At 42.3% G+C, this 25,559-nt stretch overlaps 1 protein-coding gene across 25 annotated transcripts in view; it reads right to left on the bottom strand.

Annotated features, from left to right (window-relative positions):
• The window catches only part of Strn-Mlck (Stretchin-Mlck), a 227,162-nt gene that overhangs the window by 4,986 nt on the left and 196,617 nt on the right, over window positions 1–25,559 (bottom strand). For 13 of the 25 annotated variants that reach the window (XM_073990022.1, XM_073990046.1, XM_073990020.1 and 10 more), the window contains 4 exons: window positions 16,139–16,618; window positions 8,014–8,288; window positions 2,011–2,252; window positions 1,663–1,945 (listed from right to left, as the gene is read on the bottom strand). In XM_073990022.1, coding sequence (XP_073846123.1) covers window positions 1,663–1,945; window positions 2,011–2,252; window positions 8,014–8,288; window positions 16,139–16,618 — 1,280 coding nt within the window. Of the gene's footprint in view, window positions 1–1,662; window positions 1,946–2,010; window positions 2,253–8,013; window positions 8,289–16,138; window positions 16,619–23,900; window positions 24,356–24,514; window positions 25,335–25,559 lie in introns of those variants that run through there. The other 12 variants (XM_073990042.1, XM_073990033.1, XM_073990041.1 and 9 more) reach the window with 12 other exon arrangements.

Below are 25,559 nucleotides of genomic sequence, written 5' to 3'. Positions count from 1 at the left end.
GATAGCTATTTCTAATGCTGGGGAGGACCAGCATTAGAAATAGCTATCAAGTTGCCGATCATCAGCATGGATTCCGTAAGCAGTACAGCACGACAACAGCGCTGCACGCCATCTCCACACATATTTTTCGAGGACTCAACCAGAAGCGGCCGTGTGATAGAACAGTGATGGTGGCGCTTGACTTATCAAAAGCATTTGATACTGTCAAGCACTCCACGCTGTTCGAGGACATCGAGCAGACAACCCTTCGGCCAAGTCTGAGACTTTGGATAATCAACTATATGTGTGGTCGCCAGTCGTATGTGGAATTCAGGAATAAGAAATCCAAGCCCCGTAGAGTGAAACAGGGAGTTCCCTAAGGAGGGGTGATATCTCCGGAACCGTTTAACCTCTACCTTTCCTGTATTCCGCCCCCGACGGCATTGAGATCGTAACGTATGCGGATGATTGTACGATCCTGGCGTCAGGTACCTACCCTGATGACATCTGTGAGAGACTGAACTCCTATTTAACCGATCTTACCACCTTTTTCACGCGAGGAATATGCAGATATCCGCCACTAAATCGACGGCCACTCTGTTCACCACATGGACGGCGCAGTATAGAAGAGTGTTGTGATGGCAGCAGAATTCCGACCACAAACTGCCCCAAAATTCATGCCACAGCTATCTGTGATAAACTGAAATGTAGGAACAAGGTCCTCAAGTCCCTAGCCGGCAGCACTTGGGGTGCAGATAATGAAACCTTTTTGACCACGTATAAAGCGATAGGTCGGTCTGTGGTAAGCTATGCGGCGCCAGTTTGGTCCCCGAATTTATGTGACACGCAGTGGGATAAGTTTCAAATTTGTCAGAACGCCGCCCTGCGAACAGCAACAGGGTGCCTCCTCAAATCTACAGTGGACCATCTACATGAGGAGGCAAAGATTCTTCCAGTACGACAACATTATGCGATGCTATCGTTGCAGCACTTGCTCGGGTGTTACTGTGAGAGCAATCCCAATCACCATCTGCTGGCCACCGACACACCCAGGCATATCAGACGATGGTCCAACAATATAGGAGAGAACCCCTAGATCAACAGGCATATCAGGCAGGTTTGAACAGCATTCACACGGACACAGTTGCTAAGGCCATAAGCAATTATTGTGTGAATGCAGTCATCGGAGCACATCCCCCATCTATCGCAGCTGAAGAGCGTCAGCTGCCACGACAAACCTGAGTAGTTTTGGCTCAATTCCGCTCGGGATATTGCAGTCGCCTAAATTCCTATTGGGCGGGAATCGATCGCACCGTGCAAGACATCTGCCCAGTATGCGGCATGGGCCCGCACGATACTAAGCACCTATTCAACTACCCCGCCAAGCCTACTCATCTGACTCCAGTGGATCTGTGGTTACATCCCATCGAAGTAGCCAACTTTATGGAACTGGAGATAGACCCAGAGCCAGATTGAACAGGAGAACGAACTTACAAACATAATAATAAAACACTGTTACAACAACAACATTAATTAACTGTTGAACACGACAACTATCGAAAGGAGTGACTGACTGACTGACATTGGTCCAACCTTTTCACATCGCACTTTGCATTTCACAGAAATTTCGAACAGAGTAGGAAGCACATCCGTTCCCCCTTTCTTATATAATCAAATACTTACTATTCCATGACCATTACAATTTCACGCGGACTTTCAAACGATGCAGCCAATTGCAACAATTTGGGATGTTTCAGTGATTTCATTATGGAAATCTCCTCCTGGACCTTAATGCGATCTTTCGATTTAATACATTTAATCATTTTAGCAGCCAAAATACGTTTAGGTTCTTCTTTTTCTTGCACTTTGTAGACCACACCAAAACGTCCCTTGCCCAATTCTTCCAAAATTTGAAAACGATCTTTGAAATCACCGCCAGATTTAATGGATATTGGCCTTTGGAAGTCTAGAGAAAAAACGAGAATTTTAATTACTACAGATATCGAAAGTTAGTTGTTGTTGTTATATTACCGTCTATGGAGTCTTCTTCAGCTTGATCCGCAATATGTACCGGGTCACTGGGTAAGCCAGGCTCACTGCGACCATGTATATTTTCAGCTCTTACCCGAAATCTATAGGTAAAGAGTGGTTTCAAATTTTTTACGGTATAGGCCAATGAATCCACAACACTGGCAATTTCCATCCAATCGGCATCGTTTTCTTGGTCTTCGGGGGAGGTGGTGGCATTTGGATCCAATTGTTGGCGTTCAATGCTGGAAGGAGAGAAAAAAAACATAGGAAATTTTAATATAATAATAAATAAAATAAATAATAGGACCCCACAGTGGGCGCCATTTATAAAATTTTAACTTTTTTCAAAGAATTTTTTTTCATGGACTATCAAATCACCCGTTTTTAGGTGCGGATTTTTAAAGAATTTTTTTTCATAGACAATCGCGCCTTTTTATGCGTGGATTTTTAAAGAATATTTTTCATGGACAATCAGAAAGTAAAAACATATGAAATGGTAAAATAATATAAAGGATATGGCCCCACGTTGGGCGCCATTTATAAAATGTATTTTTAATGGTATTTAGGTTTTATATATAACAATTTATTTATATATTTTTTATTCAAATAGCCGCGGATTTATAAAGAATATTTTTTCATGGACAATCAGACCTTTTTAGGCGTGGATTTTTAAAGAATATTTTTTTTCATGGACAATCACACCATTTTAGGCGTGGATTTTTAAAGAATATTTTTTTCATGGACAATCACACCATTTTAGGCGTGGATTTTTAAAGAATATTTTTTTCATGGACAATCACACCATTTTAGGCGTGGATTTTTAAAGAATATTTTTTTCATGGACAATCACACCATTTTAGGCGTGGATTTTTAAAGAATATTTTTTTCATGGACAATCACACCATTTTAGGCGTGGATTTTTAAAGAGTGTATTTTCAAAAAAAAAAGATTGTTTTCATGGACAATAAGAATTTTGGCGTGGATTTTTAAAGAAAATTGTTTTCATGGACAATAAGAACTTTGTCCCTGATTTTATATGGCAGTCGGTCAATTTTTTGCAGCACCTGCAATAATATATTATTTTTTAATTTGTTGACTATTTATAAAAGGAAAAATTTGTCAAAATTTAAAAAAATAGAAGACTCTTAAAGATTCTGGAACAGGGAAAATATTTTTATACCTCTATCCCAGACACTACGATCAAAAATGTGCCTCACTGAAATCTGAAATAATGATTTTGGACGCAAAATCAAACAAATTGGAGTCAATTTAGTCCTGTCGGTCGTCCGTCTGGTATGTGGGCACGATAACTCTAGAATAGATTAATCGATTTGGTCTAGACATTTAGGTCGATTACTGCTGCTATTGTTTCTGGGACAGTCATAAGCTATGGGTACCCAGCAAACCAATCGTACCGACATCGCACAGTGTTGCCGCGTTTACAAAAATCAAAAAATGTGATGTTAACTTTTACATATGTTTATGTTTTTTCTTACAGTAAACACATCCGATACAACGAATCTGAAAGAATTTTGTCGATATGTGCATCCATAATGAAATTATAGCTCTTTAAATATGAGAAATATTTCCCAGATAATCTAAAGCGATAATCATATGAAAATTAGACGACATTTAAAATAACATTTTCTGAAAAGTTTGTTGATAATATTAAAAGTTTTGGATGGGGATTTGATGGGTGGGCTATAAATAAAAAAAAAAATAGTACAAAAAGTTGACATCAACTGCACGTGGGCAAAGTACCGTTATCAAGAACTAAAAATTTAAATTTGATAAAAAAATATAAATTCGTAATATTTCGTAGAGTATATCTTTTGATTGCCACCTTGGCTCTTGATTTCCGTTAATTGGACATCTCTTCCGAAGCGAAATGTGTAAAAGCATTCTGCCCATCCCTGCAACCTTCTGAGATATAGCGGTTCAGATTTTATATAGCCCCCATATATATCTTTTTCCGATTTTGCTACAGCTTGTTCAATTTTGATGGAATAGCCTTGAAATTTAATATGTGTTATTTTCTCAGGCCCCTAAATAGCTACACCGATGTTCACAAAAATCGATTCAGATTTGGATATATAAAATATATATGAGAGCTATATCCTAGCTATTTTTGCAAAATCGGTGATACTTAAAAATGGCTTAAGAAAACATGCCATGTTAAATTTGAAGGCTACATATGGTGGCTATATCCAAATCTGTAAAAATTCTTGCGAAATCAAATCAAAATCAATAAATCTGAACAGTGGCCTGATGAAACATCCCATGTTAAATTTGAAGGCTATTCATCAAAAATTGAGCGATTTATAGCAAAATCGGGGAAAGATTTATATGGGAGCTATATCCAAATCTGAACCGGTTTTTGTGAAAATTGGTAGAGTAACTTAGGAGCTCCCCTAAGTTACTCTACCCTCTCCGGGGATAACAATCTTGGCGCGATGCGGGGGCTATACGTCACAATCCCCTCATTTAACTTTTTGTAGTGTTGAACTGGGAGGCTGTGATCGACCAAAGGTTATCCACTCTCTGTCACGTACCAACTTAGTGCACTGGAAATTGTGAGATCCCCTAACACCGGGGTGTTACGCGATCTCGTGCCCATCGGTGTTCCCAAGGTTTGCAGTTAGGGTACCAACTGTATTAGAACGGAGTCTCGTGTGATACCTGGGCACCTCAACGAGTATTAGAGCCCTAGTCATGGTAGAGGAGGGCTATGCCATAATTGTCCTCATCATCTTCCCCAGTAATTAAATTTTTCTATGGATAATTCGAACTTTTTAAAAAACCCCCCAAAAAACAACAAACCCTCGATATTGACCCCAGCTATGACAATTGACAACGATGCACCCAGTGCAGTAATGACCCCATCCATGGGCGGGGACGACAGATTGACGACTTTGACAATGGACGTAGTCAGCGACGCCATACACACTCAGAACAGGGAATTGCTCGGTCTCCTGGAGGAGAATGAGACTCTCAGACTGAGCCAGGAGAGCCCCCCGCCGTGGGACTGGGAGGACTTCCCTCTGACGGACGACGAGATGGATGTCAGAATCATTCCATCTCAATCGTCCAAGGAGGTAACTCCTTCAGCCACTCAAGGGGGTACAGTTCCTGTAGTCGAGAGACCTACTTCCTCAGGGGAAAAAGCGTCGGTCGTTACCGACAAGCCCTCCCTGTCTGGGCAAGATGCCTTGGTAAAAGGGGATGAAGAGGAGGAACTGACAACAGACTCCTCGTCCCCAGCAGCCAAGAAGAGCGGGCCCAGACAGAGGAAAGATACATACAATTATAAAAGGGCTATTTATTACTGCAAGCGCTTTATAGGCACGAATCCCGCTGAGGTAACTCAAGCGGAATTTCGGGAGATCGGACTGAAGCTTCGATTTGTGAGGCGTTTTTAACGCAAATATACTCACGCTGAGAAGATCTTCCTACCGATCGACCAACTTCCAACCCCTGGAAACGAAGCAGTTTCCAGCCCAACGGCTGTGATGAAGGCAGCGTTTCCAGGCAACAAAGGAAAACCGGGAGTTTCGGGCAGTTCGAACCCTTTGCGGACAACCTCGATGTCTGCAGTAGGGTCAAGCGATCCGATACCCTCGGCCCCTAAAATAGCGGATCGGTCAAAACCCGATTCGAAGTTGTCGCGGAAAGAGGGACAGACGAAAACCAACCAACTGCAGAGGGTGTCTCCTACTTCAGCTGGTTTGTCGGCGACTGCCTCTGCAGGGACAAAGAAGAGCGGAGAGTTACCAGGAGCTCCGATTGTACAGAGGACTGGCTCAGACCACTGTACGATCGCCTGCCCCTGGTAAGTCTTGCCCTTCTGATGCTGTGAGAAAAGGCGTTGGTACAGCTGCGAGGATAGTGACTGGTACGTCCGATGGTCCATCGACCTCAAAGCAGGGTGGTAAATCGAAGACATCTGCGTAGGAATGCGTCAAGAGGGTTAGATATTTTGAGGACCCACATCCGATTGCTAAGAGGGCAGCGGAAAATCGGACGAACAATCACTTGGCCTCTTTTGCTGAAGTGGCCGCTCACCAGACGGTTCAAAGGGCTTAACCAGAGAAGACCACCCAAGTCGGCGGAGGTTTGAAACCCCCACAGCCATCAAGTGAGAGGACGCGGAATCCAACAAGACCCGCTAAGATGATCGCCCCGGATGACCTTCAGGTTGCGATCATCGATAGTTCTGATCCGGACGACATGACCGACAACGACCACTGGCTCCTGGTGCAACGTCTTCTGAGGAAGGTTATTACCTCAGACGAGGTAGATGTCAGGAATGGGCATCAAGGTCCGAAAGCTGGAGGCTGGTGAAGTCCTTCAAGAATGGTGGAGGAACCGTGATGAAATTCACGATGGACAACGAGAGTGCGAGATATATTAGGAACTGTGCGGGAGTGCTGTACTTCGGATCTGGAGGACTTCGGTTCCAGATTCCGCAGTTGCAGTAAGGATGTTCGGCAGCATAGCCTTCGCGTGGTGCAAATTAATTTGCATCATTGCAAGGCTGCGGCTGCCGAACTCCTGCTCTCCCTCACAGAAACCGAAAAAGACATCGCTTTAGTCCAGGAACCCTATTTATACAAAAATAGGGTATCTGGACTAAACGATGGTCGCTACTCTGTTTTCTTTGCATCCAGTGAGGATAAGGTAAGAACCTGTATTGTAGCTAAGAAAAGTCTTAATCCTATTCAACACTACAATTACAGCGATGGCGATACGACTGTAGTGAGGCCAGATGAGGATACCGGAAGGGCCTTAGTGCTAGCCTCGGTCTACATGCCGTATGAGACACCTGACCCGCCGAACAGATTGGTGCGCAAAATGGTGGAGGAGACCATGGACAGTTACAAACTGGTGATGGGCTGTGATACAAATGCTCATCACTTCCACTGGGGAAGCAGTGACACCAATATGCAAGGTGAGTCCGTATTCGACTTTATTTTAGTTAATATGGAGGATACTTCTATAGCAGACTGGAGAGTATCGAAGACTCCTTCCTTTTTCGGACCATAGAGCCTTATCGCAATCCAAGAAGAGCTAACTGGGAAAACTACAACTCTCTTGTTTCTTCAAGGCTGCGTGAGCATCCTGAGCTCCACACAGCGGAGGAAATTGATAGACAGGTTGAAGGTCTCACAGGTATTCTTCGAGGTTGCTATGAGAAGACCTGCCCATTAACATATCCTGGTAGGAGAGCTCAACCAGTTTGGTGTAGCAAAGATTTGGTCAAACTTAGGAAGAACAGCAGGAAAGCATATAACAAGGCTAGTAAGTCTAAACTCAGTGCCGATTGGGATCTTTACAGATATGCCTTTAACAAGTACAAGATTAGGAAGGCCAAAATAAACTCATGGATAAACTTTAGCGAGGCCGTAGAGGTGGTTAGTGCCACAGCGAGGTTCTGCAAGGAGATCTCAAAGGACCCCAAACCCATTGGGAGCATTATGCGAAACGACGGTACCTGGACTAACTCCGCTTCGGAGACTCTTGACCTGTTAGCAGAGACCCATTTTCCAGGGTGTGAGGATGCCAATCCAGGCCCGCATAGGGTGGCTTTGAGCAGGACCTACACCTTGGAGGATTCGGCCCTTGTTGGCGAGCTAATAAGTGATCACAGAGTACTTTTCAGCCCTACAAGTCTCCTGGACCTGATGGTATAATTCCAGCGATAGAATAAAATGAGATTAGAATTTCCATTGTCACATGTGGTATGTCTGAGTTAGATTGCTGGATGTAATCTAGGGAGCAGACTGAGTTTGCTTCTACGTGTGAGATAACGAAGTGTGTTTATGACCTCTCCACAAGTTTGTACAAACATGTGCAATCTCCCTCTTGCTTAGTTCCTAAGCATATTTTTTACTTTAATAAAACCGTGGACTACAGGCATTCATAGAAGAAACACTTTCTGTAGTTCCTTAGAACCCAGTTCATCAGTGTATATTTATATTGTATTTTGTTCAGGGGTTTACTTACATAAATCCAGTTATCATACAACCACCATCATATGGTGGACCACACCATGCTATGGCCACACGATCGGGTCCTTGTGAAATGCTGGGTTTGCCACTTGGTGGCTCTGGTGGTCCCTCAACGGCCACAGAGGCCGATGCTATGTCGGCGCCAAATTCATTCATAACTTCTACCGAATATTTACCACTGTCATCGGTATCGATGTCGGAGATCTGTAATATTGACTTGCGGGATGATGTATTGATAATCGTATTTGAAGTTTCCACAATGCGCCGACTCTAAAAAACAGAGAAGAAAAAAAAAACACCAAAATTAGATAAATTAGGTTAATAATTTATAATAGTTTTTTTTAGTTAATCTCATGTTTTATTATTATTAGCTGCAAAGCTGCAAATAATAAAACATACATTGTGTGTTTTGTTGTAAAATGTGTGTCGTTATTGTTTTGCGGTTTGCAACAGCAACAACAACATCAAGAAACTGCTCGTCAAATGCTATTACGTTGCTTTACCGCAACCTCTGATCGTGACACGATGTTCAGATCCAATGGTTATTTGACTATGTGAATAATAAATGAAATATATTTGTTGTTATTTGCCGGAGGGGTTTTGGGGCAAAAAGAGAGCGGTTGCTGGGGGGCCTATGGCTACGTGTGTCTGTCTATCTCTATGTTTAAACAATCTATTTAGCTGTACGCATATATTATAGGACGCCAAAACGTTTACAATAATTGCTTGCCGGCAAAAAATTTAATAAATAAAACAACAGCACCACTAATAACAACAACAAGAACATAATTTAACGCTAGAAACGCTAACTTGGCATGCATTCTAGTCCAGGCAATTTTGTGAATATTAATTGCTTTCTAAACGGTTTTGTAGACCTCAATTTGCAATTGCATTTAAATTGATGGGCTATTTCTTTGGCCATAAAGAAAAAAATGCCAAATGGGGGAGTGCCTCCATGGAGGCATTATATCACGCATTAGAAAATCTTTAAACAGCCAATTGATTGACAAAGTCATTATTTTCTCCAACATCAGGATCAAAGTTTCACACGCGGCAAATAATGTTTTTCCCACCATGTTTTGAATTTTAAATATTTGATGAGCTATTTTGATTTAGGGCGGGTGGCAAATCGATGGAATTGTAACACATGTTTATCGTCGTTTTAAATACTTTATTGTCATTTTATTATACAATCATAATAAATATTAAGAGATTTCGTTTAATTTTTCTTTTCATTTCAGTTGTTCAGAATCAAAGTACATTTCCGACAAATACCGCTCTACCATTATAAATAAACATGCAATTGTCAGGGGTGTCAACGATATTGGCAATCTAAACCAAACCTAAAGATTCCAAACAGCTTTTGCATATTGATTGGGATGTTGTTGATAGCCAATGATTGGATAGACTGAAAACTAGCTGAGCGGTAAAGTTTTCCCACCCCTGCTTCCAACTGAAACTGGCCCAAGAAACACATTTTTATTTTAGTAATGCAGTTTACAATGTGTCCACGTAAACTTAATGACCGATGATTTTTTTCGCAAGTGAATAAGGAAAGCCGAAGATTCGAACCTACACAGCCACCATTATGTTAGGCTGCAGACTGATAAGCATGTGTAGCATGTTTGCTTGCCACTTGTGAGATAACGAAGTGTGTTTATGACCTCTCCTCTAAGATTGTATGGTAGATGCGTTCGTACACATTTGTGCACCCTCTCTTTTACTCACTAGTCTAAGTTCGGTTAAGTCATAGTTATTAAGAATATTTTTCAAATAGCAAAACACGTTGTGTAGTTTCTTAGATCCCAGTGTGATTCAAGGAACTAACCAAAAAAATGAGCAGACTGATAAGCATGTGTAGCATGTTTGCTTGCCACCTGTGAGATAACGAAGTGTGTTTATGACATCTCCTTTAAGAATGTATGGCAGATGCGTTCGTACACATTTGTGCACTGTCTCTTTTACTCACTAGTCTAAGTTCGGTTAAGTCATAGTTATTAAGAATATTTTTTCAAATAGCAAAACACGTTGTGTAGTTTCTTAGATCCCAGTGTGATTCAAGAAACCAACAAAATTATTTAAATCTCGGTTGAGGAGTAATGATAAGTTGTATCACAGAGCCGCAACATTCTACAAGTTTTGGCTTTGTACAGCTGACCCTGTGAGGTGACTGTCTCTGGCCGAGTTGTGCTCGGGTCGTTCTGGAACGTAGATCCAATTGTCGCGGGAACGAAGACTCCGCGTTGCCAAACGTTATGTAGACCAGGTTATCCCACTGCGGCTGCACGCCGTAAAGACCAGCGCGACTATATACGCCAAACAAACCCGGATGACCAAACGATGGCATTCCTGACGGTAGACATCAACTCTCTAATTAACTAGCACTAATTTGTTGTCCATCCCACCCAGCAGAACAGGGCCAAAAGAGCTACGTTGAGAAAACTAAGGAAACTCCAATGAGAGTCAACGCCATGCTCCTTCACACAGTCTAAAGTCGAAGCCATAATTTCTAACGTGACAAGTGTCACATACATACAACAACATCTACGGTCTTCCCTTACCATCATAGTAGCAATGAGTCGATATGCACTTTACATCACCTCCATCTACGCCAGTCATGCATTGAAGCCATTTGCTTGCTGTACTCAATACACAATAATTCGCGTTTACTTCATTCCAGTTGATCCTTTAGTATTCCAGTTTTTGCCGTTGAAGTCAGCTTGCTACTGCTGGGGCTTGCTATCCACCAAGGCAATTCCTGGTTGGCTTGTTGCGTTTGCAAATTTTGGAAGGCACTATCCATTGTGGCTGTCCCACCAATACATTGCACACAGTAAATTGTTTACTGTACCTCACAGAGACTTCGGTTTCCTGTTCCACACAGAGACTTTGGCTTTCAGTCCCACACAGAGACATCGGCTTCCTGTCCCACACGGAAGCTTCGGCTTTCCGTCACACACAGAGACTTCGGCTTTCTGTCCCACACGGAAGCTTCGACTTTCTGTCTCACACGTAAGTTTCGGCTTCCCGTCCAACACACGTACTTCAGTAGTCTGTCCCCCACCGGAACGTCGTTCCTGTTTATAGAGATACGTAGTAATTTGTACGAGATCGTGGCAGTAACTATTGTAGCGTTAGCTAGTTATCATATCGTCGTACTCAATCGACACCAGCCGAGCTCCCGAAATCATCAATCAACATGTTACCGATCATCACCGAACCGTAGAACTAAGCAACTTCTTCGTCCCCGTTCATCGACAGCAGTCATCGATCATCGTCGTTCATCAGCCGAGTTCACGATCATCGTCAGCCGAGTTTCCGAATTCCATCATATCGTTGTCAGTCGAATGATCAGCAATCAACACGTCCCCGATCATCGTTAAATCGTAGAACCCGAACCCCAACCAGCTTCGTCTCCACAATAAGCGCAGAACCCGTTTATCAGTCAGGCTCGTCGTTCCCGATCATTAAAGCAGTTCGTCATTAACGAACATCGTCGATACTAAATCATCAATCAACATCATTCCCGATCATTCCTAGCAGTTAGTCACCATTATCACCGGCCTTACTACAAGCCTGCTCAAGCCTATCAATATCGCATTTCATTGAATTAGAACATACTAGTATTTAGATCCGATTGAACCCCTAGAAGGTATAAAACTAGTCTTTTATTTCGTAAGGTTTAGTGGGTCCCTATGGAGACCCTGGAGCTTATCTCTATGGTCATGCTGAAGCACCTCGGCCCAGCTTTAATGGCATTTCTCGCGCAACTTCTGTATCTCTCGGTTAAACGACTGGTTATACCAGAGATTTGGAAAGTTGAAAGGTTTATTCCACTTCCGAAAATCAGAGAAACCGGCTAATCTAGGAGTCATACTGCCTAATCTCCACTCTGTAACCCATACTCAAGATTTTGGAAGTGCTGCTGGTAACAACACTCATCGAACGCCTATAGCCAGTAGACCATCAACACGGATTCCGGAAAGCTCACAGCAGCACAACAGTTATTAAAAATATATATAGTGAACGGTTTCAAACAAACCCGACCAGCCAGCACGTACTGTGATCGCCGCGTTAGACCTTTCTAAGACATTTGACACTCGGTTTTGATTTTTGATTTCTATCAAGCCAGAATAGTATCAGACACTCTTGACCGGTGCCTGAATTGCCGACAAAGCCCACACACTACAGGAAACAAAGTTCATCGTCACGTGTAGCTTGCAACGTTGCGATGGTTACAATGTTCTGCGGAAGGATCGTACAAGAAGAGGAGGAGGAGGACTTGTCTTCCTAATACATAAGAATGTCCAGTACATATATATGCCCGATATTAGTTTGGTTTCAGAGGGCAATAACCGTCTAGTGCTAGGGGACTTTAATGTCCATCATGAGTTATGATTTTCGGCAATGACCAGAGGGGTATAGTGCTGGTGAGCAGATTGATAGCTCTACGTTCTGCTAGGTCTATTAGGATGCCTCTATCAGAATTAGCGGAGAGTGCCACAGTTCACCAGACATAACAATCGTGTTACCTAGTCCGACAAATGATGTCACCTGGCATCCCGTCGATTTCATAACCTCTGAATGCCGCACTTTCATTAATCATGGGAAAGCTAATTTGCCTGGTTTCAGAGAGCTTACTAATCACCACTTCAGAGATCTGCCCAATCCTTTTGATGCTCGCTTAGCAGAGATACCGTTTCGAGACATCACTCCCGCTCTAGCCGCTAGCTTTATACCTGTTGGTTGAATACCTGAATTGAGATCAAATTTCCCAGCAGAGGATTAGCAAATGAGGGTGATGAGTTTTGTCGAGTCAACCCCAGAGTCATGAAGTCAAGAGGGTTTTACATGATTCTCGACTTGACAGCTCTAACCATGGTGCACTATTGCACCGGGGGTCGCGATACAATGCGTCGGCCAGCACACCTTTGGAATTACCCAGAGTACTCTTAGAGAGTGGTAGCTCTCCAAAGAGTCCCCAAGTCTATCCCGCAGGTACCAATTCGAAGATCCACAATTTTGGGTTTCACTTCCCTCTTGGTAAGGGGCTGAGCACTATCTTACACCTGTGATGCTCTATGGGTCGCAGCACCTGTTGATAATGCAACTCCACATCGAGCTCAAGCTCTACCCGCGATTTGGGTCCATAGCACAACCACCGCGTTGCAACCAATAGGTGCCTCTCCATAGTCAGGTTAGATCAACAGATCTAGGTGCTCCTGACTCGCGCGTTACCATAAAGTCTTCGGTCAGACTTCGTAGTCGAGTCGGGACTGGTCACACAAAGTGAGAAAGAGTTTAGGCACGATCGGGGAATGGGAAGAGTGCAACACAAGTGTTACACTGATGTAGCAGTCTAGTCACCACGTTTACATGGACATAGCTTTCTAACTGCGAGGAGCGAGACCCATTCACCTCTTCCGCTCTGAAGCTGGCGAACGGCAACCGATTATGTTTGAAAGTGATGGCATGGTGGAGATTTGAGATTCCCCATTATTCCATACCACCTGCGGTATCAGAAAAATTACCTCTGGTCAGAACTCGTAACCGAGTTACTTCCAGTTTCGGTCCCATGCGACCAGGGGACTGGTCAGTGAGCTGATACTGGAATTCAAAAGGTTGCTCGGTGAGTATAAGCGATTAAGTGGCCAAATCATCTGAAGAGTTGCAACATTGGAGCCGGAATAAATGAATGGCCAACGGTAAAGTCACTCTCTACACCTGGGAAGACGGAGATAGGACTTTAGACACGCCTGACAACGTAACTCTTACTGATCCAAAGAGTTGCGCAGGTTATTTTAATCGGTGAGAGGTGTGCAGGTTATTTTAATCACCAATTTGTCGAGCACACAGGAAGTGACAGGGCAAGGAGAAGAGTACGGCATTCCTGCCGAGGATGAACCACCACAATTTACAATGGATGATGTTGCGAATGCCACCAGGAACGCTAAATGACTCAAAGCGTTGAAACCTGATGGATTCTCAATGGTAATTCTAAAACAGCTGCATGAGAGGGGAGTTGAGTATCTCACCAATGTTCTTTACCTATCGCTAGCTAACAACATTGTGCCCGAAGTCTGGAAAATGGGCAGGGTGGTCTTGCTACTGAACCCAGCCAATTTGAGGACTTGCTCCTCCTCATCGTCAGAAATAGCTATCCAGTTCAATATGGGTTTCGTAGGCTGCACAGCCCGAAAACAGCGCTGCACGTCATCTCCTTACATATCAGTCGAGGACTCGACCTGAGCAAGCTGTGCGATAGGACAGTATTGTTGTCGATAGACATATAAAAAACATTTGATACTGTCAATCCTTTGATACCGTGAGGACATTGAGGAAACTACTGTCCGGTAGCAGAATTCCGACCACTAACTACACCAAAATTCTGAAGGTCGCATAGTCCGCGGATGCCACAGCTATCTGCGAGAGGTTAAGATGTTGACCAAATATAACGCGGCGCCAGTGTTGTCCCCGAATATAAGTACAGCGCGATGGAAAAATATTCAAACCTTTCAGTATGCCGCCCTGATAATTGTAACAGGGTGTCTCCTCATGTCTTCAGTGGACCGTCTACACGAGGAGACAAAGATTCTTCCGGTACAGCAACACAATGACATGCTTTTGTTGCAGTGCTTAATCAGGTGTTACCGTCAAGGCATGTCAGGAGGAATTTTCATGATCTAGAAAGAGGGGTCCAGCGTTATAAAAGAGAACCCCTATATCAGCAAGCCTATCAAGTAGGTTTGAATAGCATTAACACAGATGAAGACGCTGATGCCAAACAACAACTATTGTGTGAATGCGGTTCTCGCAGTAAATCCCCCATCTGTCCCAGCTGAAGAATGCCAGCTGCCACTACAAACCATATCAGTTTTGGCTTAACGGCGCTCGGGATGGTGCAACCGTCTGAATTCCTATAAATCAAAACATCTACCCAGCATACGGCACAGGACTGCAAAACATCTGCCCAGCATGCGGCACAAGCCCGCACTACACCTTTTCAACTGCCATGCCAATCCTGCTTAACTAACTCCAGTAGATTTGTGCTCACATCCCATCGAAGCAGCCACATTCCTAAAACTGGAGATATACCCAGGGCCAGATTAAGCAGAAAACCAACATAAAAAACATTGTTCAGCAACAACAAGTTCAAAATTTTCGATTAACTGAGCTTTAAGACCTGTTTGAGAATCGGTTTGGAATTTTTGCCAAAGGTAGTCCTTGTGTTCCTGATAACAACGATATAATTTTGTTCGTGGGCAAGTCCATGAGCTGTAAACTTCAACATCTTCTTTTGTCTTTCTTTTTTAAGTAAGGCATCTGTTCGTAGGACATTTAGGTCCACGACTTCTTTTATTTTTTTCCTATAGCCATATGCTGAGAGTATTTAGCTGTTGCCAAAGCCTACTGATTTTTTTCTTACTTGTTTAATATAATTTTTTTTTTTTTACTTTAACCTTCATCGTGAATCGTGATGTAGTATTCAAAAATATTTAACGACCTTAAGTGTTTCTCGAAACAATGAAAGCTAATTTAACAAAAGGCAATATTTATGACCTGACATCACGGTAACTCAAAAGGAATTATCTTTTCGTTTATTTCTACCCAACACCCATTGCCACCTTTGGCAGAGGAAGCAAATGTCTTACAATGATTATCATTATCAGCACCCAATCAGTGTAGGCCGGCCCCAGTGCTTCTTTTTATAGATCTAATCTCTAACAATGGCCAAGAATGCAAAGATGTTTTAGCTTATTCCCGTTTACTGGGTGTATAAAAATAACCAAAAATGGTTAAAACAACAACCTGCGGAATATGCTGTATCTGGCAATTGAGTAATTAGAAAAATATACATATTAATGAGCTGCTGCTTGTTTTTGCTTTTTTTGTTTGCTGTCATACTTTTTCTTTGACGTCACAGACGTCGCGGAAAAACACACATTGCAGCAATACCAATAAAATCAGATGTTCCTCCTAACCATACTTAGATGTGGCTGAGATAGACGAGAATAGTAAAAACAGACACACGCTTATTACCTCATAGCCATAAATACAAAAATAGAAACAAATGTCTTGACTTATTTGGGAGGTGTTAGTTAGCCCCATGTACTACTTACCGCCTTATACCAAACTATTTGCGGTTTGGGCAATCCTTCATAGATGACAGACAAACGTACACAACCACCAATTAAGGCGGTACAATCTTGTGGACCTTCTAAAATACAAGCTGGTTGTTGGAGCTGACGTTGCTGTTGTTGTTGTTGATGATGATGGTCTTTGGAGATCTCTGTCACCTCTTCAAGATGCTGCTGTTGCTGATGATGATCATCGATAGTTTCAAGAGCAAGCAATTGCTGTTTCCTTTCCTCAACAATGGTGTCGTTGTTATTATTATTGTGTGAATTTGTCGTTGTTGCGGGTGCTCTGTTGTTGTTGTTGCTGCTGCTGTTGGGTACCACAGCTAAAGTGGTATATGCTTTTTGACTTGAATACGGTTTGCCGGGATGTGTTACTACCAGTTGAACTTCACCACTATGGGCCAAGGTAACATTATTGATATTCAAAATGCGTAAACCATCCGACGATGATGATTCCAACTGCAAAAGTAAACAGACGGAAAAAATAAATAATTAAAAAAATTGTAAACATCAGTAAACCATATTTTATGAGATCTCTGATATCTGCCATTGAAATGAAATCGTGAATTTGAAATTTAAAAATTAAATAATATACGTATGAGAGCTAAGTTAAGGCCAGCCTGATGTAATTTACAGCAATTTAAAAATAAGTAAAAACGGAATAAAGTTCGGCCGGAACGAACTTTTTATATACCCTTCACTATAAAAATAATTGAAACCAGATTTCAGCAAATTCGGTTGAATAATGTGACTGAATATTTAAAATTCTTAAAAGTCGGGAGTTTCCGCTCGACGGGGCTATATGAAGGCGCGAAGCGTGTAGTTTTATACCATCAACGAAGTGTAAGTACCAAATTTCAGCCCTTTCGGTGGAATATGGAGGTCATAATCTTCAAAATACCTCAAATCGGGAGGTACCGTTCTATGGGAGCTAAAGGAAAACGTGGACCTATGTGGACAAATTTCAGTTGGGAAGCTTTATACCACCAACGAAGGCTAAATGGCAAATTTCAGACATTTCGGTTGGATATTGAGGCAACAACCTTCAAACCTTGCTGCATGCTGCGTGAATACAGTCCCCAGTGAGTCGTCATCGGATTACGAAACTCCCTGTCGTCTTATTATGAGACTCCCCGCAGTCCCCTCAACAACAACCGCACATGCAATTCATTTGCAGTGGACTCCGAAGTAAAATCGAGGAAATAGTAGATTTCATGAGTCGGAGGAATATCTAGGTCGCTGCGGTACAAGAAACCAAGCTCAACAACAACAACGTTGTGATGGTTACAACGTGCTAAGAAAGGCTCGCACCAGAAGTGGAGGTAGGGGATTAGCTTTCCTGTTGCACCAGTCTGTCCAATACAGACCTATCTCGCTTGAGCCTGCCTCTAATGACCCGTACATGGAATGTATGGGGGTAGCAGTCAGGTGTGGAACTGCCGAGATAGAGTTGTTGAACGTATACATCCCGCCGAGAAATAGCTGTTTCTCGGACTACAAGCCCGACATTAGCCCGCTTTTGGAAGGTCATAATTGGCTGGTCCTGGGGGACTTTAATGCGCATCATAAGATGTGACATTCTGCCCTCGGAAACGACCAGGGGGGTACAGCGCTGTCTGAGCAGATTGATAGCTCTACGTTTTTCACGGTCAATGAGGACACACCTACCAGAATTAGAGGAGAGTGTCACAGTTCGCCAGACATAACCATCGTGTCACCTGGTCTGACAAATGACGTTACAAATGACGCAACCCGTCATTTCCCTTGGATCAGACCATCTACCCATAATTGTCTTCATTAATAGACCACCCGATTTCATCTCCTCTGAACGCCGTAGATTCGTCAATCAGAGAGTTCACCAATCACCGCTTCAGAGAACTGCCCAATCCTTCTGATATTCGGGTAGCGGAAAGCGGAAAAAAGCAGCCGCTCACCATATACCTGCTGGTCGAATACCCAAAGTAAGACCAAATTTCCCAGCAGAGGCGACGGGATAAGCAAATAAGCGTGACGAGCTTCGTCGAACCAACCACGACGACCCCACAGTCAGGGAGCTGACACAGGAAGTTAACAGGCTGGTCGGCGAACATAAGCGGAACAAGTGGTTAAATCATCTGAAGAGTTGCAACATTGGAGCAGGTATAAGTAAATTGTGGACAATGGTTAAGTCACTCTCGAACCCCGGAAGGAGGGATGACAGGACCTCAGTCACGTTAGGCGACGTTACGTTGACTGACCCGAAGAGGTGTGCAAGTTATTTCAATCGACTGTTTATCGAGCACCCCGAGAGTGACAGTGCGAAGAGAAGAGTGTTACGTCGCATTAGATCTCTTCCTGTCGAAGATGAACCACCACAGTTTACAATGGATGATGTTGCGAATGCCATCAGGAACGCTCAAACATCCAAAGCGTTGGGCCCTGAAACAGCTGGATGAGCCGGGAGTGAAGTATCTCACTAAAGTTCAAAACCTGTCGCTAGCCACCCTTATTGCTCCCGAAGTCTGGAAAATGGGCAGGGTTGTTTCACTAGCCCAGAAGCCCGGCAAGGGTCTCAGCAAAAGTGAATCGTACAGGCGGATTTCGCGGCAACCTTCAAAATACGGAAAATCGGGAGGTGCCGTTCTATGGGGGCTATATAAAGGCGTGGATCTATCCCAACAAATTTCAGGTGGAAAGTTTTTTGCCCCACAACCTTCAACCTTCAAAATACACAACCTTCAAATACCTGCACCGACAAATTTCAGGTGGAAAGTTTTATACCACCAACGAAGTGGGATATTCAGGCCTCCACCTTCAAAATGCCGAAAATCGGAAGGTACCGTTCTATGGGGGGCTATATAAAAACGTGAATCTACTCCAACAAATTTCAAGTGGAAAGTTTTATACCCTCAACTAAGTCGAAATACCAAATTTTAGCCTTTTCGGTGGTAATTTGGGTGACGTATGGGATGGAAGATACCAAGGAACGGTCCTGACCGGCTTTAACATGGCAAAGCCCAGGATTTATCTTGGTCCCTCTTTGATCTCAAGTGGACACTGAACTCCCCGTGGTGTCACCTGGGGAACTGCCTTTAACACCCGTTAAAATGTGCCGCGCGTTCACCCATAAGAACATTAAAAACTTGGGTTTGGGTGTCGTGTTTGTAACCCTCCCTTGGCAAAAACAGCTTACTATGAAAAAACGAAAGAAAAGAAAAACAAACCCCTCCAAAGGTGACGACCCCAGCAAACGTTTTAAGGACCATGATCTACGAATCTGCACCTGGAATCTTCGCACACTTTATAGAGAAGGCGCAGTTTACGCATTGGCAGATGTACTTGAAAAGTACAAGGCCGACATTACTGCCATACAGGAAATACGATGGAACGGTAAAGGCGTCACAACAACACCTAAAGGTGACGCACTGTATTATAGCTGCCATCACACAATGCATGAGTTTGGTTGCGGATTTGTAGTTGGTCGGAAGTTAAAACACCTGGTCTCCAGCTTCACCCCAGTGAATGATAGACTCGCTGCAATTCGATTAAAAGCAAAATTCTTCAACATCAGTTTATTTGGGCTCATGATCCCACTGCAGACAAGGACGAACAGACCAAGGGTATATTTTACGAGCGCTTAGAAGAAACTTATGACCGTTGCCCTGCCCATGACATTAAAATTATACTAGGCGATTTTAATGTCAAAATTGGAAAGGGGAATATCAGCAGTCGGGAAATTCAGTCTCCACAGTGAAACATCTGACAATGGTATAAGGCTGATAGACTTTGCAGGCTCGCTGTCGCCAGATCAAAGAACAAGAAATCAAATTGATCACGTTGTGATAGATGGAAGACATGCATCAAACATAGACTCGGACCACTACCTTGTTGCATCAAAGGTACGTACCAGATTAAACGTAGCAAACAAAGTGCGAACAGACACAACATGGAAGTTGACATCGGTAAGCTGCAATCACAACAGATAGCCACAGCATATTCCACTCAACTGGCCCAACTGTTTAATCAAAACACTCCTCGTCCCGATAACATAGCAGGACAATGGCAAAACATTGCCCACTCCATGCAAACAGCCGCAAAATCAGTACTTGGATACCAGAGACCTCCACCAAGGAATCCATGGTATGACCAGGAGTGTCGTGCTGCTACCGAAGAGAAAAATGCGGCATATAGGACTACTTTACAATCACTAGCAACGCGTAGCGCACGAGAGAGATATCGGGAAAAAAGGAGAGAAGAGAAACGTCTTTTCCGCAAGAGAGAGATGGAAAAGCGGGAGTGTGGACAAATCGAGATGTACAGGAGACAGAATGAAGTCCAAAAATTCTACCAAAGAATGAAACATCAAGCTGATGGCTTTGGAACTGGCACATCCTCCTGTAGAGACCAGCAAGGTAATCTGGTAACTGATACAGGTAGTGTGCTAAGGATATGGAAAGAACATTTTTCCAAACTGTTGGTATCCAATAGTAGCGAAGACGACGAAGATACCACAGTCCCAATCCCAGAAGATGGTATTGAATGTATACCACCCGGCCAAGATGAGGTAAAGACAGCAATAAACCGGCTGTAGAATAATAAGGCAGCAGGAGCTGATGACCTTCCAGCCGAGCTGTGTAAAACCAGAGGCGACACGCTGATAAGGTGTATGCATCAGCTAGTTAGCTCCATCTGGCAGGAAGAACGCGTACCCGACGATTGGAAACTGACCATCCTGTGTCCCGTCCATAAGAAATGAGATACGACTTTATGCTCCAACTATAGGGGCATAAGTCTTCTCCCTATCGCCTACAAGATAGTGTCAGGGATATTGTGCGAACGACTAAATCCCATGGTCAACGAAATAATTGGACCATACCAATGCGGCTTTAGACCTGGCAAGTCCACCATTGACCAGATATTTACATAATTGTTCCACAAACATCCCATAAGGGACAAGGGAGACTTCTGTCTGTACCCCGATTCATATTAGCTCAATGATATGGGACCTACAGTTAATCGCCGAGTCCGAACGGCGTGTCTAAGACACCACTTTTGAAGAGAAGTTTTACATTGCTGAAATACTCAGGAAATGTCGCCAACATTACTGAGAGGTATTTTGCCACCGTTGAAAGGTGTTTTGATGTTGCCTGGCCGGGGAATCGAACCCACGACCTTATGTGTGTAAGGCGGGTGTGCATACCATTGCACCACGGTGGCACCCTACCAGATATTTACCCTCTGGCAAATCCTGGAGAAGACCCAAGAGATGCAGATCGACACCTACCACCTTTTTGTCGATTATAAAGCAGCCTTCGACAGCCCGCTACGTTCAAAGGTATTCCAAGCCATGCCTGAATTTGGTATCCCCGCAAAGTTCATTCGGCTTTATAAAATGACTCTAACTGACACAAGATCTTCAGTTAAAATAGGAAAGAACCTCTCCGAAGAGTTTTGTACCAAAAGAGGTTTCAGGCAAGGAGACAGCTTTTCGTGTGATCTTCTCAACATCCTGCTAGAAAAGGTTATACGAGAGGCAAACGTCAAAAGAAGTGGCACAATCTACACCAATAGCCACATGTTACTTGCTTATGCTGATGATATAGACATCATGGGACGATCAGTAAAAGAAGTAACCGATACCTTATGAAGGTCGAAGGAGAATCTGCTAAAGTGGGTTTGGCGGTAAACGGCGAGAAGGCCAAGCTGATGGTGTCGACCCGCAATGCGAAGTTGGTTTCTATAATTTTGAGGTAGTAAAAGACTTTGTATACCTCGGCAGCGCAGTAAACACAACAAACGACATCAGTTGTGAAATAAAAAGAAGAATTGTATTGGCCAACAGATGCTACTTTGGCTTAAGTAAGCTGTTTAAAAAAAGTCACAAAGTCACATCTCGTCAAACAAAAATAACGCTTTACAAAACACTGAAACTACCCGTGCTGATGTATGGTTCGGTAGCCTGGGCACTTGCGCAAGCAGATAAGGCAGTGCTTGGCGTATTTGAGAGATAAATCCTTCGAAAGATCTACGGACCGATCTGTGTTGGCGGTGGATATCGACGTCCTATGAACCACGAGCTGCATCTGCTATACAACGACATCAATATAGTTAAACGTATCGAGATGCAGCGATTAGGTTGGCTAGGCCATATAATAAGAATGAGCGATGATGAACCCGCTAAAAAGGCATATAAATTCGAGCCACATGGCGGTGCACGCAGAATTGGCAGTCCAACGAATAGATGGCGCAAACAAGGCGCGGCGAAGCACTAAGCAGAGAGAATTGGAAATCTTTTCTTAGTTCGGTCTATGGAACAAATGTTCTGTAATGGGCCAGCTAAGTAAGTAAGTATGTAGGCCCCAAAATCAGCCAAATATGTATTTTTGAGCTATTTCAAAATACGATCCTGTTTTCAAAACTGTTTGTAGGCTTCGTGTCCTAGTGTTTTTTTATTAACTCTGAAACTCTGCAGAAAAAAATTAGATCGATCAGCTGCATAGTGTACATATTTTTGTTGCACCTTTCGCAACTCTTGGTACCACTGTGCATTGTTTATACCAACCTATATTATACGGGCGAAATGTGTCACATCGAAATAATGGTTTTAGACCCCAAGTATGTTTGGACGAAATGTGTTTCAGACAATTTTGAATCGATCTAGCCATGTCCGTCCGTCTGTCTGTCTGTCCTGCTGGCTGGAGCGAACGATAACTCTCGAACGGATGAACCGATTGGGTTTAAATTTTGGCTTTCGTAATATTTTGCCCAAACTTAGTTTAAGTTCGAAGATGAGCTACATCGGTCCACTCCTTCCTGTACCTCCCCCACAAAAATTCGAAAATGTTCGGAAAGTTTGTGCGCACGATAACTCTTGAAGGGAGTTACCGATTTGGTCCATACTTTGTCTAGCGTAAACTTTCTACCAGAGTAATATGAGGTTCCAATATGGTCTCAATAGGTCCACTCCTTCGGGTACCTCCCACACAGACACAAAAGTTCAGTTTAGAGCCATCTCTCGAATCGCTTTGATTTTTGTTTTAGCAACTTATATTCACTGCCCTCCATACGACGGTACAAGTTTCATCAGGGGCAAGTCCATACTTCCTGAGAAAATAGCCAGAAAGTTGCAAAAACCCTTATGACACCTGTGAGGTGGTTGGAGCGCAAGATAACTCTCGAACAAATCTGCCGATTCGGTCCAAAATATGGTCTTAGTAATATTTTGTTCAAACATAGTTTAAGTTTGAAGATAAGCAATATCGGTAGACTCCTTCAGGTACCTCCCCCACAAAAGTTCAAAAATGTTCGGAAAAATTGTTCGTACGGTAACTCTTGAAGGGAGTGGCCGAATTGGTCTATACTTTACACATCATCATATATCTACCAGATATAGATCAGGTTCAAATATGGACTATGCTTGTCCACTCCATCCGGTACCTCCCACACAAAATTTCGGATAAGTTCACTTTAAGGCCTGCAATCGAATCACTTTGATTTTTGTTGAAGCAACTTGCATTCGCTGGCTCACTTACGATGGTAAAATTTTTTTCAGGGGCAAGTCCATACTTTTTGTGCAAACAGCCCGAAGTGTGCAAAAACCCCCTATGGTACCATATGTAATGGCTGGAGATCCACTTCCATAATGGTCAATGTCAATCCATTCCTTTTATTATCTCCTCCGCAAAACTTATGATCTTTAATCCTAATCAACATTTTTGTCGGTTCAAACGCCCAAAACTTTTAAAACCCCCTAAATACATACGTTTTTTGGGAAAAAATTGTTTCAATATACACAGGCTGAGGGTATATCTCTGTCGGCAAAGCCGACTGATACTTTTTTACTTTTTACACCTTTCCCCACTCATGGAACCACTGCGGATTGTTTATACCAAACTACATACATCTATTTTTGACAGAAACAAATTATCTATGTTTTTTTTTCTTTTCAGAATTGACACGGTACTCTGATTTTGTTTGCATGTAAGTACATATTTATAAATTTGTTTGTATTTTCCCCCGCGGATTTTAGATTTGGGATTTCACATAGAAAATATTGGCAATCCTTTTTAATCCATTAGCATTAGCAGAAATAACCGACGGCTTTTATTTTTTTGTTTCCTTTTTTAATTCACAAAAGAAAGCTACACACATACGAGTACATATGAAAATGTGTGCGTAATATCCATTATGCTCAATTAAAAATGGATTATTTGTCAACTTTGTATCGTTTTTATTTATTTTTCAGCACATTCCACATATTTTGTTAAAATACACATTTTTTTAATTAAACACCGAAAAATTCATTCGTTTTAACATTTATTTATTTTTTTTTAAACAACAAAAACAAACGTGTGTACACAAAAACAAAAATTATACCACAACGATACTTATGTACGAAATTCGATAGCGCACAATGAAAAGGAAGGAAAACGTCCCGTCCCCGGTTTGCAAAATGAAAATAAAAGGGGCAGCAGGGCAAAACAAATCCCAACAACGAAAATAAAAAATATTAAAACCAATATAAAATTTCACAACATTACGTACAACAACAAAAAAAACTCACAAAAATAATTGTTAAATAAATTTGAATTTAGTTTTCTTTTCTTATTTTCCTGTTGGCCGTCGCTTTGCCTTTTTCTGTTTTGATTGGCTGGGCCTACAACAAACACCGCGCACTTCGTCACTAAACAATTAGAACACTGAACGTTTGAGAAATTGGCGGCGAACTAAATTTAAAAATCAATTACATGCTGAATTTAATAACGAACGAATGAGCGATGACTACGATCAAACAGGAACAGCGTAGCTGTTCTGCTTGCCACTATACTATCTCTTTGTAGAATATTTTTTCCAAACTTAAATTACACGACTACTCACTTCATGTGACTGGGATTTATATGGCACCAAGAGCTTCGTGTTGAACTGTTAAGAATTATTCTCTGTTTATATTGGTTGGCGGTGATCCGAATATGTATAAGAACGTGGGAAAAACAGTTATTCTCCCCTTTGTGAGAGTGGTCTAACTTTTGAGAGGTTTTCAAAGGTATTTTTTTTAGTTTTACACTGTATAACAATTGTTTAGCCAGTGGCTTAAAATCGAATTGGAAATAAAGGTAAATTTTTATTAACAAATCCAGGTTTCTTGGCCTGATGGTCGTTGAGAAGATCACCTTTAAAAAAATCCACGTTTCCTGGTCTGATGATATTTGTGCGGTTGAACCCAGTGAACCCCAAAAATAATAAAAAATACCAAAAATATATCATGTAGAATTCGTTAATTGTAATCCAAGAAAAAAATAATAAATAATAGTAATAATTATAATAATAATAATTATAATAATAATAATTATAATTATAATAATAATTATGATATGTTGTTATTATTATTAATGATAATAATAATAAAATAATAATAATAATA

Source organism: Musca autumnalis, unplaced genomic scaffold (genome assembly GCF_047663935.1).
Source record: "Musca autumnalis isolate F117 unplaced genomic scaffold, ASM4766393v1 scaffold_5, whole genome shotgun sequence".
In the NCBI taxonomy this organism is placed as follows: Eukaryota; Metazoa; Arthropoda; class Insecta; order Diptera; family Muscidae; genus Musca; species Musca autumnalis.
The sequence above is the reverse complement of the archived record's forward strand: the minus strand, read 5'-3'. Positions and strand labels throughout refer to the sequence as shown.